At 45.0% G+C, this 12,387-nt stretch overlaps 1 protein-coding gene across 4 annotated transcripts in view; it reads right to left on the bottom strand.

Annotated features, from left to right (window-relative positions):
• Znf260 (zinc finger protein 260) overlaps positions 1-12,387 on the bottom strand; it is a 39,127-nt gene that overhangs the window by 13,899 nt on the left and 12,841 nt on the right. For 3 of the 4 annotated variants that reach the window (XM_029537653.1, XM_029537655.1, XM_029537660.1), the window contains exon 3: positions 8,008-11,368. In XM_029537653.1, coding sequence (XP_029393513.1) covers positions 9,698-10,921 — 1,224 coding nt within the window. In that variant the 5' untranslated portion in view covers positions 10,922-11,368 and the 3' untranslated portion in view covers positions 8,008-9,697. Of the gene's footprint in view, positions 1-8,007; positions 11,369-12,387 lie in introns of those variants that run through there. The other variant, XM_021221843.2, reaches the window with a different exon arrangement.

The following is a 12,387-nucleotide window of genomic DNA, read 5'->3' as shown; positions in this document are numbered from 1 at the left end:
CCTCCCTCTTCCCCCCTCTCCCTCCCCCTCCCTCTGAAGCTGGATTGATTTCTCTTTACCGTGATTAGGGCCCATGATGAGGAGGTTCCAATAGGCATCTCCTGTGGTTTCACATTTTCAGGCTGCACAATAGTATTGTTCTGCGCCTCCACACTGGGAAGCTTCTTCTCGACTTCTTCCATCTTGAGGCAAGCATAGATGGGAGTCTCGTGCAGATGACACCTTTGCATAGGGTGTCCACACCTTCAAACTATTGCAGGAGGTCACACTCCCACATTCGGGGTAGTCTGTTCCATTCATATGTGGAAATGTCCCATGAGTCAAGTTCTGCTGCCAGTTGGCACGGGTCGAAAGTGAGGTTGGGCCAGCACGTGTTAAGGGGTTTGAAGGCTCTCAGGGAGGCAGCCTCATCTCTGGTTCCAGTAGAGACCATGGTCCAGGTTTGGTGGATGGGCACATGAGGGCTGCATAGGATGGGGTTAGGGACCAGAATCCAAAGGTACCACCAGGTGGTCACGATCAAGGTCTATGACCTTTAGCAAATTGTCCATCTTCTGTACTGTCCAACAGTGGTCCCCAGGCAGCAGGGCAACAGCAGGTTTCACATGGGAAGTGTGCACCCAGGCCACAATACTGTCCACTTGAGGGCTGTGGGAGTGGTTAGTTGTACCAGGAAGGGTCCCTTCCACTGGGGTTCCAGCGGATGTGCCCAATGCCTCTGGATGTAGACTCAGTCACCAGTCTGGAAGCGGTGAGGGGTCTCTGCTGTCTCTGAAGAATATAAGGCAGACAGTTTGGGGTAAATCTCATGTTGTATCGACAGAAGGGCTTGGAGCCTCAAGAAGAGGTTCCTGTCAGTGAGTGGGATACCTCCAGGGAGGACCCATTGGACACCAAGGGAGTTGGGGTACCAAAAGGGATCTGAAAAGGGGTCAGGTTAAAATGGTAGGGGGTATCCCGGGCTCAGAGCAGGACTACCCAATCAGCGCCAGTCTCCAAGGACAATTTAGTTAAGGTCTCTTTTAGAATTCTCTTCATTCTCTCTACCTGCCCTGAGCTCTAGGGATGGTACACACAGTGGAGCTTCCAGTTAGTCTGCAATATCTCTGTCAATCCCTGGTTTACTTTAGAAACAAAAGCAGGACCATTATTCCATCCAATAACCCTGGGCATTCTGAACCTCAGGAAGATATCTTCTAATATCTTCTTGACTTCTTAGCTGTTTCCTGCTTGGTGGGGAAAGTCTCAGCTCATCCAGAGAAAGTATCTACAAGCACTAGGAGGTGTGTGTAACCATATTTTCCTGACCTAACTTCTGTAAAATTGACCTCCCAATGTACCCCAGGCTGCTCTCCCCAGGTCTCTTGCCCTGTTTGCTTTTTGCCGCATGACCATTCACTTGCTGGCATACCTACCATTACTCTCTCTCTCTCTCTCTCTCTCTCTCTCTCTCTCTCACTCACTCACTAAAAACCAGAGGCCCATTACATATACCTTAGATCCCTTGATTGCTTGGATAAGCTTTTTATCTCTTAAATGAGTCCTTTTATGGATTTGGCCAAGTAAGTCTTTCGCTTACTTTCTGGGTTGTATAGTTCTCCCTTCTTGTGTGCACCATTGTCCTTCCTTCTCTAGGTAATAGTTGGTAGGGTGGCTAGCAATATAGATCCTTTCTTCTTCTGTATATTCTAAGTGAGGCCATCCCTTAGTCCAGTCCCATTCCCCACTGGGTGTCTCTTGCAGGCCCATAATTGGGATAGGCTCCTGCACAGCCACTTCTCAAGACACTTGATCTGCCTCGTTATTGCCCTGGGCCACCGAGTCTCTTCCCTTCTGATGTCCTGGACAATGAATAATACTCACAGTGGCCAGCTTCATCAGGGCATCCAAAAGAGCCAAGATTCCCTGCTTGATTTTTATTTCTTTTCCCTCTGCTGTGAGCACTCCTCTCTCTTGGTATATAGCCCCTTGGATGTGGGCTGTGGCACAGGCATACCTGCTATCAATGTAGATGTTAGTTTTCTTGCTGGCCCCAAGTTCCAAGGCTTTGGTGAGGGTAGTTAGCTCTGCTTTCTGTGCCGACATGCCTGGGGGCAGAGGTTCAGCCCAGATGACATTTGTGCTATCCACCACAGCAGCACCCGATCATCTCTGACCTTCATGGAGAAAACTGCTCCTGTCTGTAAACCAGGTAGCCTTGACTCCCAGCAGAGGTCAGTCATAGAGGTCTGTCCCCTACCCATGGGCTTCTGCCAGAATTTCTTAACACTTGTGCTGTGGTGGCTTGAAGTCGGGTCAGGCAGCAAGGTGGCCAGATTGAGCCCAACGGGAGGAGAAAAGGCGGTTTGGTCAGGATTCAGAAGCAGAGTTCGGTAGTGGGTGAGCGTGGCATTCGTCAGCCAGAGGTCAGGAGGCTGCCTTACCATGCTCTCCAGAGCATGGGGTGCTGTCACCATCAAGTTTTGTTCCAAAGTCAATGTATCCACATCTCTGCCCAAGGTGGCCACAGCTGCAATAATTCTAAGACCCGGGGGCCATCCAGCCAACACAGGATCCAGCTTTTTGGACAGGTAGGTCTTTTCTAGGGGCCCAATTTCTGAGTCAAAAACCCTTTTGCAATTCCTCTATTCTCAGCTACATATAACTGAAAGGGCCTGGTGACATCGGGAAGCCCAAGTGCAGGGGCAGACAGTAGGGCCTGCTTGATGCAGTCAAATGCCTCCTGCTCTTTTCCTGACTTAAAGTGAACATTACTCTCAGTGAGGGGGTAGAGAGGGGTTGCTAATTCTGCAAACCCCAGAATTCACAGGCGGCAAAACCCAGCTGTGCCTAGGAACTCCTGCATCTGCGTGGGGTCTGAAGGGGGAGGGATGTGAAGCATAGTCTCTTTTCTGGCTTAGGAGAGCCATCCTTGCCCATTCTTTAGGAGGTTCCCAAAGTACTTTACCTGTTGTTGGCAGATTCCGGCCTTCTTTGCTGAAGACCGATATCCCAGTGCACCCAACTCTTCCTTGCTTGCCAGCAGAAGGTTATCTATATCTGGAAAAGGAGTCACCTGTGGGTTGGCCTCCCAATAGGGCCTCAGGTCCTGGTGAAGTGCCTCATCAAAGATGATGGGTGAGTTTTTAAATCCTTGGGGTAATCTAGTCCATGTCAGCTGGCTGGTGGTCCCATCCTCTGGGTCTTTCCATTCGAAGGCAAAGTATTCTTGACTTTGGGGTGCCAAGGACAGGCAGAAGAAAGCATCTTTCAAGTCTGAGACCATGTATCAGAGTCTGGAAGATGACAAAGAACTGAGCAGAGTGTAGTGGTTAGGCACATTAGTGTGGATGTCAGCCACTCAGAAATTTACCTCCCATAAGCCCTGGACTGGGCAGTAATTGTTAGTGCCCAGCTTCTCAACTGGCAGGAGCCGTGTGTTCCAGGCTGAACGGTACTTATGCAACCCCAAGCTGGAGGAGCCTGGAGATGTGTGGCTTAATTCCTTCTCGAGCCTCTCAAGACATAGGGTATTGTCTGAGAGATACTGGGGTAGCCTGCTTCTTGACTTAACCACTATGAGGGGATGACATTTTGCTTTGCCCATCCCTGCTGCTTCTGCCCAGGCTGACGGGAATGTTTCCAACCACCAAGTCAAGTCCTGGCTCTGAGTAAAGGTGGTTTCAAATAATTTAAACTCATCATCTAGTCTGGTAGTCAGAACATGTATGGGCTCTCCTGCTGGGCCAGTTAGTTGCAGAAAGTATATCTGGGCCTCCATCTTGGAGAGTAAGTCTCACCCCAACAGAGGGAAAGGAAAGTCTGGGATGACCACAAATAAATGGGATACCCATCCCATCCCTGAAGGTTCACTGTCCTTCAGGTAGTCCATGAATACATTTTGGTGCCAGTGGCTCCTTGGACCCAAGATTTTTTTCTTGGAAACGGGGCCATTGGCTTGGAGGACGGCCAAGTGTTTGAGCCCCTGTGTCCACCAAGAATTGAGTGGGTTTCCCCTCCACTCTCAGGAGTTACTCTGGGTTCAGGGAGGGGGTCCGATCACGATCACCCTCTCCCCTAATCACTGTCTTCACCCAGAGTCAACACTTTTGTGGTTTGGTCCTGCTTTTCCCAGGGCTGTGAGTCTCCCCGATTCTGCTTATTGGGCACTCCCTGGCCCAGAGGCCCTTCTCTTTGCAGTATGCCCATTCATCTTTTTTGAGAGGTTTCCTGTCCCTTGGGATCATTTCTTCCCTACTGTCTGACTACAGTGGCCAAGATGCTCTGCAAATACCTTCCCTGCCTGAATCTCCCTAATGTTGGGGTTACAGGTGCACACCACTGTACTTGGTGCTGGGGTTCAGGAATTCCCTCACAAACCACACAAGCACTGATCTCAGCTAGGGATAGTTTACCGAACACCCCCACCCCCAAGACTGATTCATCAGGGATGCAACTCAGACTCAGGAGCTGGAAGCTGCAATGTCTGTTTGCTCTCAGGGCAGGGCTTTGTTTGTTGGTTTGTTTGTTTTTGGTTTTAAATAAAAAAAAAAAACAGTGCAGAAGGCAAGGGGTGTGGGGGCGTGCATTAGATTTTGGCTAACTAGATAAAGTATTGTAAGCTGAAATTTCAGCTGATTGGTCCTGGGTGAGCTAAGAGGGGTGGTGGTTAGGGGTTTCCAGAGCAGGGAGAGAAAGAAGCCTAAGGATCACGCCTTATGACCTTTCAGGTGGATTTTTCAGGGTCGGCTATTACTTTGGGGAATGAGTCTGAGAACTTGAACTTAATTTCATTTTTTGAACAAAATGGATACCAAATACAAAATGGCTACAGTTATGTTAAAGAGAGCAGGCCTCATCAGTTGGATTGGTTCTACTTGAAAACATTTAGTTTTAGTTATGCGTGTGTGCCTGAGTGTATGCATGAGCGCCAACCACTTATGTGCCTTTCTGAGTCCATCAGGAGAGTTATTTGATCCTCTGGAACATGTTGCAGGGGTTTTGGGGATCCCGCCTAGGGTTTAGTGATAAAGATACTGAGACATCTGTATAGTACAAGCCTGTTAGCCTTCTTGCTGGGGCAGTCTCCTCAGCTAACCATCTAAACGTGACCTGATGCCCCTGCAACCTAGTGGCTCTCTCCGCTCTGCCTCTGTGCTACCCCAACAGGAACAGGTGATCGTCAGCTGCGAGCTGGGAACCAAACCTGGATCCTCTACGAGAGCAGTAAGTACTCTTAACCACGGAGTCATTTCTGGAAGCACTCTGGGCTTTATTATATTTAATGGAATATTTAGATTTTCAATTTATCTGTTAACAGTAAGAATTTTACTTATTCCCTTCCAATTTGGATTAAATACATCTTAATCTCTTTGTTGTTGTTGTTTTTTGAGACAGGGTTTCTTTATGTAGCCTTGGCTGTCCTGGAACATGATCTGTAAACCAGGCTAGCCTTGAACTCAAGAGATCTGACTGCCTCTGCCTCTGCAGTGCAGGGACTAAAGGTGTGAGTCACCACTGCCCAGCCTAAGTGTCATATTCTACCACTCTTTTTCACGGTGCGATCTCCATCTCTCAGTGCAGGCCTTGGTGTCTAGCATCTTTGCTCAAGCACATAGGTATCAGGCATTAAGGAAGAATATCCTATGTGCTGCTGCATGGCTGTAATCTCAAGAAAGGCCGAGGCTGAGGTTTGCAAACCAGAGGCACTGGCTACAAACCAAGAGTCTGTCCAAACAAACAAACAAACATGGGACTGGAGAGATGGTTTAGTGATTAGTTAAGAGCACTTGTTATTCTTGCAGAAGACCCATGTTCAATTCCCAGCACCCACATAGCAGACTGCAACTCTCTGTGGCTCCAGTTCCAGAATCTGGGAATCTAAGGTTCTCTTCCAACCTTTGACCTGCACATGGTGCACAAACATACACACAGGCAAAACACTCATACATATAAAATAATAAACTCTAGATTTTTTTAATATGTAAATAATGAATAAATTGCCAAACTTGCAGGCTACAAAAGCAATACACTAAAAATCAGTTGTCTTGGCTATGGTTTGAATGTATCGCCCTACAAATATGTTGGAATTTTAATCTCCAAAAGCCGGTGCTAAGATTTGGACTATAGCCAGGGATGGTGGTGCATGCCTTTTATCCCAGCACTCAGGAAGCAGAGAGAGGCAGATCTCTGTGAGCTCAAGGCCAGCCTGGTCTACATAGGAAGTCCCCGGTCGGCTAGAGCTACATACTGAGCCTGTCTGCCCCCCTGCATGGGTTAATACTGCCTGAGAAGATGCTTGAGGTCGAAAGCTCCAGTTCCTTGTGTGTGAGTGCCGTGTTCGTCTTCAGCTACATTGCAAAGCAATGCATTCTCACAAGATTTGGCCCCTCCAGGCCAGGTGAACAATTTATATGATGTCTTAGGGTTATTATCCAGACAACAAAAACATCATGACCAAAAGACAAGTTGGGAGGGAAAGGGTTTATTTGGCTCCACACTTCTACAACACTATTCATCATGGAAGGAAGCCAGGACAGGAACTCACACAGGGCAGGAACCTGGAGGCAGGAGCCAATGAAGAGGCCATGGAGGGGGCTGCTTACAGGTTTGGTTTCACATGGCTTCCTCAGCCTGCTTTCTTATAGAGCCCAGGACCACCTACCCAGTGATGGCACCACTCACTGTCCTCCCCCACTGGTCACTAACTGGGAAAATGCCTTAAAGCTGGGTTTCATGAGGGCATTTCCTGAACTGAGGCTCTTTCCTCTCTGGTGACTCACGCGTGTGTCAACACAAAGCCAGGCAGTACAAAGGATTTCTTCATCTGAATCCACCTAAGGGGCCTACATGAATGTGAATTTGACAGCCGGGATGTAGTTCAGTTGGTAGAGCACATACCTAGCATGCACAAAGCTCTGGGTTCAATTCCCAGCACATCAACTGGGCATACTGGTACATGCCTGAAACACCAGAACTTGGGAGGTGGAGGCTGGAAGATCAAAGATCAGAAGTTCAAAGTTATTCTTCTCTATATAGCAAGTTCAAAGATAGTTTAGGCTACAAAAAGACTCTGTCTCCCATGTCTAAATTCAAGCCAAATGTAGTGGGTCTTTAATTCCAGTGTATGAGAGACAGAGGTTGACAGATCTGTGTGAGTTTGAGGCCACCCTGGCCTACATGAAGAGTCCCAAGACAGCCAAGACTACACAGTGAGACCCAGTCTCAAAACAACCAACATGGTCCATCCACAATAAATAACGTAAAATTGTGCAGGAAGAGCCCATTCATCACTCACTTCTCGAGGTAGTTCCAGCCTCCATCTTCCCCCAGAGCGGCCATTAATTAGTCTTTCTCCTAAGATCCGAGTCCTCAAAAGACAGATACTCAATCTCATTGTTTTAGAAAGCAGGAAAGATTTCTCAGTAAACCTTCTAGATTAGGTTGTCGTTTCTTTGGACTTTTTTTTTCAATCCTAAGGAAAAATACTCATGGAAGTTACTATCCCCAGAATGGATGAAAGCATGACGTTGGTTTTAGGTCATGCCATGCTATATCAAAAGCTTAGGTTCTAACAAAGGTGAATGTCTTAGCCCTTTCCATGAGTTACCATACACCTGAGACATAGGACCAAGTGTTAAGTCTAGCATAAAGGCTGACGCTTGTGATTCAACAACTGAGGCAGGAGGATTGTTGTGAATTCAAAGCTAGCTTTGTCTATTTGGTTCCAGGATGGCAAGGTTACAAAGTAAGATTTTGAGAGAGATTAGGGAGATGGAATGAGAGACAGACATATAATGGTCAAATTTTAGCTTTATTCTAGAGTCAAGCTGGAGAATGAAAGTTGATGTGACATTCAAGGAGCTTTCAGTTTTCATGATCCAGTTAGTCATGGTAACCACACCACCTCCTCCAACTCACCCACACCTAAGGACAGAATCCCCAGTCTCTGGGCATGGTCTAGAGCACCGAGGAATCCAGGCCCCATGCAAAGGACCAACCGACAGCAAAAGGAAGAAAAGCAAAGGATCAGGACAGGAATTTTCCACATTTTATTAGTCTGAGTCCAATCAATGGGCAGAAACTACCCAGCAACATTTATTATTAACAATGGCTCCAAAGCCCAAGAATACTGATGTGAAAGTGAAGCTTTAATTCTTTTAAGTGAAGACTCTTGTGGTGCTTATAAACATCAGCCTAGGGATGTATGTACATAGGAAAACCTGATATAGGCTTCAGATATCCATGAGGGGCCTTGGGATGTACACATGCATAATGGGACCGTTGTGATAATATGCATCTCATGTACATCTCATCCATATCTACCTAAGCAAGATAACAAAGATTATTTGTTGCTACAGTGTAGAACCAAGTATCAATCTGTTACATTTATTTGGAAGTGCTCTATTTGGAAAGTAGATATTTAACTATAAATACTATAAAGCTGAAGAAGCATTGAATTCCCCTGCATTGTGAAAACTTTGCTCCCAAGGAACTCCACTGTTACTATAGCAGCAATAACTATGTTTTGGGAACTGAACACATATACTCCCAACTCTAGTTTAGAGAAGAGTTTCCCATAAGCGATGCTTAGCATCAGAGTTGGTAAGTTGGTTTTATTCAAATTTACGCAGGAATCACAACACATCTACCACTTCAATTCTTCACTCTGATAATTTTTTTTTCTTTTGCTGTCAACACATAGATTCATCTGTTGTGCTTAGCTGCTAGCATATTCTACAGCATGACCATTACATTTTCTTCATCTACTTTGTAAGCAACTGCGCCCATGTTTTTGCTACTATAATTCACGCTGTGATGAAGAGATTAACTGGTACATGACTTCCTACATAAGCATACCAGCTTTTTGAATAAGTATAAATGCTCCAGAAAAATAGCTGAGGATTCCAGAATCTATAATTTGTTTCCTACTTCAAGGTCTCAGAAACTACCCTAGAAAATTCTTATGCAAAGCTTTGCCCTGTGCAGAGACACTGTAATTTCTAAATCAATGATGACATCAGAGGCCTATTATTTTCCCACACAGAGTCAATTATCCTGAGATTATTCTTTTCAGTCATCCACGATTTTCCCATTGTCTTGGGATACTGCCATAAACAATTACCAATCCTCTGTGATTTCATTCATATTTCTAGATTCAATATTCTGTTCTGACCTCAAGTTTAGAAAAATCTTATCAACAAAGACCTTGGGTTGGCATAGTGATGTCTGGAACTGCAGCACTGGGCTGCTGGGTAAGTGGATCAGAAGAAACTCGAGGCCAGCTTGGGCTACATAGGGAGTTTAAGGTCACCCTNGGCTATGTACATAGGGAGATCTGTCCCAAAACACCTTCTCTGAAAAACAATTTCTACAAATTATCTATATACCAAAGTGTATATCAAAAATATTTTTGCCTCTTAATTTCAAACCTTTATATTGCTCATATTATCTCAATATAGTTGATATGCTTTAGAAGACCATTCTGATTGGAATCACTCGACTCCTAAACTTAGAATACTAATAATGCTTCTTGTGGGAGTCTGGGAAGTATATAATGCTATGATCTATCCATTAAGTACCTTTGTATTTTAAGGTTTGAGTCACTATAGAAGCCTTTCCTACATTTGTGTAACTTTAGTGTAAGACAAATCCTTTGATACATTACTAACCATACACTCTGCTCAAGTGTTCGCACATCTAAGGCATTCAAAGAGTTTTAATGAATGTGGATTCTCTGGTGTCTAATGTGATGGGACTTCTGGCTGAAAGCCTTCCCACACTCACTGCACTGATAAGGCTTTTCCCCAGTGTGGATTCTCATGTGTAAAGCAAGAGTTGAGAACTGGGAAAAGGCCTTCCCACATTCATTGCAGCCATAGGGTTTCTCACCCGTGTGGCTCCTCATATGCACGGTAAGAGATGAACTCTGACAGAAGGCTTTCCCACAGATTTTACATTCATAGGGTTTGTCACCTGTGTGAATTCTCACGTGGACAATGAGCGATGTAATGCGAGAAAAGGCTTTCCCGCACTTATTGCACTCATAGGGCTTCTCACCCGTGTGAATATTGTGATGTTTGATGAGGTACTGTTTCTGCCTGAAAATCGTCCCACATTCGTTACACTTATAGGGTTTCTCTCCGATATGAATTTTCTCATGCTCAGTCAGATTGGACCTGCCACTAAAGGCTTTCCCACACTCCTTACATGTGTACGGTTTCTCTCCAGTATGACTTCTCTGGTGTCTGATGAGGCTTGATTTCTGAATGAAGGCTTTCCCACACCCTTTACATTCGTAAGGCTTCTCTCCAGTATGGATTCTCTGGTGTATAATGAGGTTTTCTTTCTGGCTAAAAGCCTTACCACACTCATTACATTTAAAAGGTTTCTTCCCACTATGGATATTCTGGTGTTTAATGAGGTATTGCTTCTGGCTGAAGGCTCTTCCACACTGACTACATTCAAATGGTTTCTCTCCGGTGTGAATTTTCTCGTGTTCTTTGAGATATGATTTGCCATTAAAGGCTTTGCCACACTCCTTACACGCGTATGGTTTATTCCCTGTGTTTCTCTGATTTCTAATGATGGTTGTCATGGGAACGGGAGTTTTCTTAGATTCACTAGGTCTCTCTTCAGTATGTTGTTTCTGATGAGAAAGGAGGTTTCCTCTCTGGCTGAAGGCCTTCCCACATTCCCCACACTTGTAGGATTCCCTCCTCGCGCGACTTCTCAGATGCAAAGTTAGTGATGAGGCTTGCGAGGGCTCTTCACCACACCCTGTACACTCGGGGGGCTTCTCTCCACTATGCGTTTTCTTATGTTCTACAAAGTTTTGTTCCAGGCTGAAGGTTTTCTTACATTCGTTACATTCATAAACGCTCTCTCCAGGATCAGGTTCGTCATGCAGAAGATGTGACTCAGGCTGAAGGCTTTGCAACATTCTGCTCTGCACAGGGGCTCTCTCCTAGCATCTACTGAGACTGGACGAAAGCTTTGCCACATTCACTGAGGACATACAACTTCTTTTCAATATGAATTCCTAAGTGTCCAGTGAAGCCAGTTAGATGAGACTTTTTACGTAAGTGACCTGAGATGTGGCTACAAGGGACTGAAACACAGAACTGTCTTTGTATCAATGATTCTTTCTTACGGTTTCTCTCATAGTCATAAATGATGAATGTGGGAAAGTCACAGTTCAAATTCTCTTCAACTGAATCCCATACATAGGGGGAACTCTTGCAGAACCAATGTCTGTGCCCAGGGGAAATACTTGTTTTCTAGGTTTTCTGAATTTGTGTTTTAGTCTATCTCTATATAGAAAGCTGAGACTTAACTCACACGTCTTTCATCCTGTGTCCTTATCTGTGTATAACTCCAGAGGCTGCTTCTAAAAGAGAACAACGAGAAGTCATTAAAGAGAATTCACAGGGGTGAAATGTTGGTGTCTAGACTGTAGAAAGCATCCAATAAACTAGCATGTACTATCATTAACATCCTTAACAACCAGTGGAGTCTCCCAGAAAATACTAATAAAATGCAGAAGTGTGCTAGTTAAGAATGACTGTTTAAATCACAGATGGTAGGTCACACTTATAATCCCAGAATTTGAGACACTGATGTAGGGGACTTACATGAATGGGTTAGACAGTGAAATACAGGCTGGCCTGGTTACAGATGAGACTCTGCCTTCAAACAAGACAAAATAAAACGAAAGACAAAAACAACTAGATGACTGAAGCCTAGTCTTTTGGTACGAAAGAAAGCTCAAATGCAGCAACATTCCCAGGTGTGTGCAGCTGTTAAGTGCTTCTAAATGTAGCTTGCACACACCATCAGTACAGAAAATAAGAGAAAACATAAGGGCTGGAGAGATGGCTCAGTGGTTAAGAGCACTGACTGCTCTTCTGAAGGTCCTGAGTTCAATTCCCAGCAACCCCATGGTGGCTCACAACCATCTGTAATGNGATCTGATGCCCTCTTCTGGTGTGTCTGGAGATAGCTACAGTGTACTTATAATAATAAATAAATCTTTTTAAAAAAGAGGGAGAAGCCGGGCGTGGTGGCGCACGCCTTTAATCCCAGCACTCAGGAGGTAGAGGCAGGTGGATTTCTGAGTTCGAGGCCAGCCTGGTCTACAGAGTTGAGTTCCAGGACAGCCAGGGCTATANAGAAAAACCCTGTCTCGAAAAGCCAAAAAAAAAAAAAAAAGAGGGAGAAAAAATAAAAATCTAGACAATAACCAGGGCAAACACACAATACTGGTAGTGTCGAGGATGAAAGGGAGAGAAAAAATAATATATTTTTTCAAATACATTTATCTATGTTTTCTTGAAATTCCATTAAAATAGTAGTAAAAGGACTAAGGGTTGGGAACAATACTTAAGAAAACTAAACATTGGTGGCACA

This window comes from Mus pahari, chromosome 1 (assembly GCF_900095145.1).
Source record: "Mus pahari chromosome 1, PAHARI_EIJ_v1.1, whole genome shotgun sequence".
NCBI lineage: Eukaryota > Metazoa > Chordata > Mammalia > Rodentia > Muridae > Mus > Mus pahari.
The sequence above is the reverse complement of the archived record's forward strand: the minus strand, read 5'-3'. Positions and strand labels throughout refer to the sequence as shown.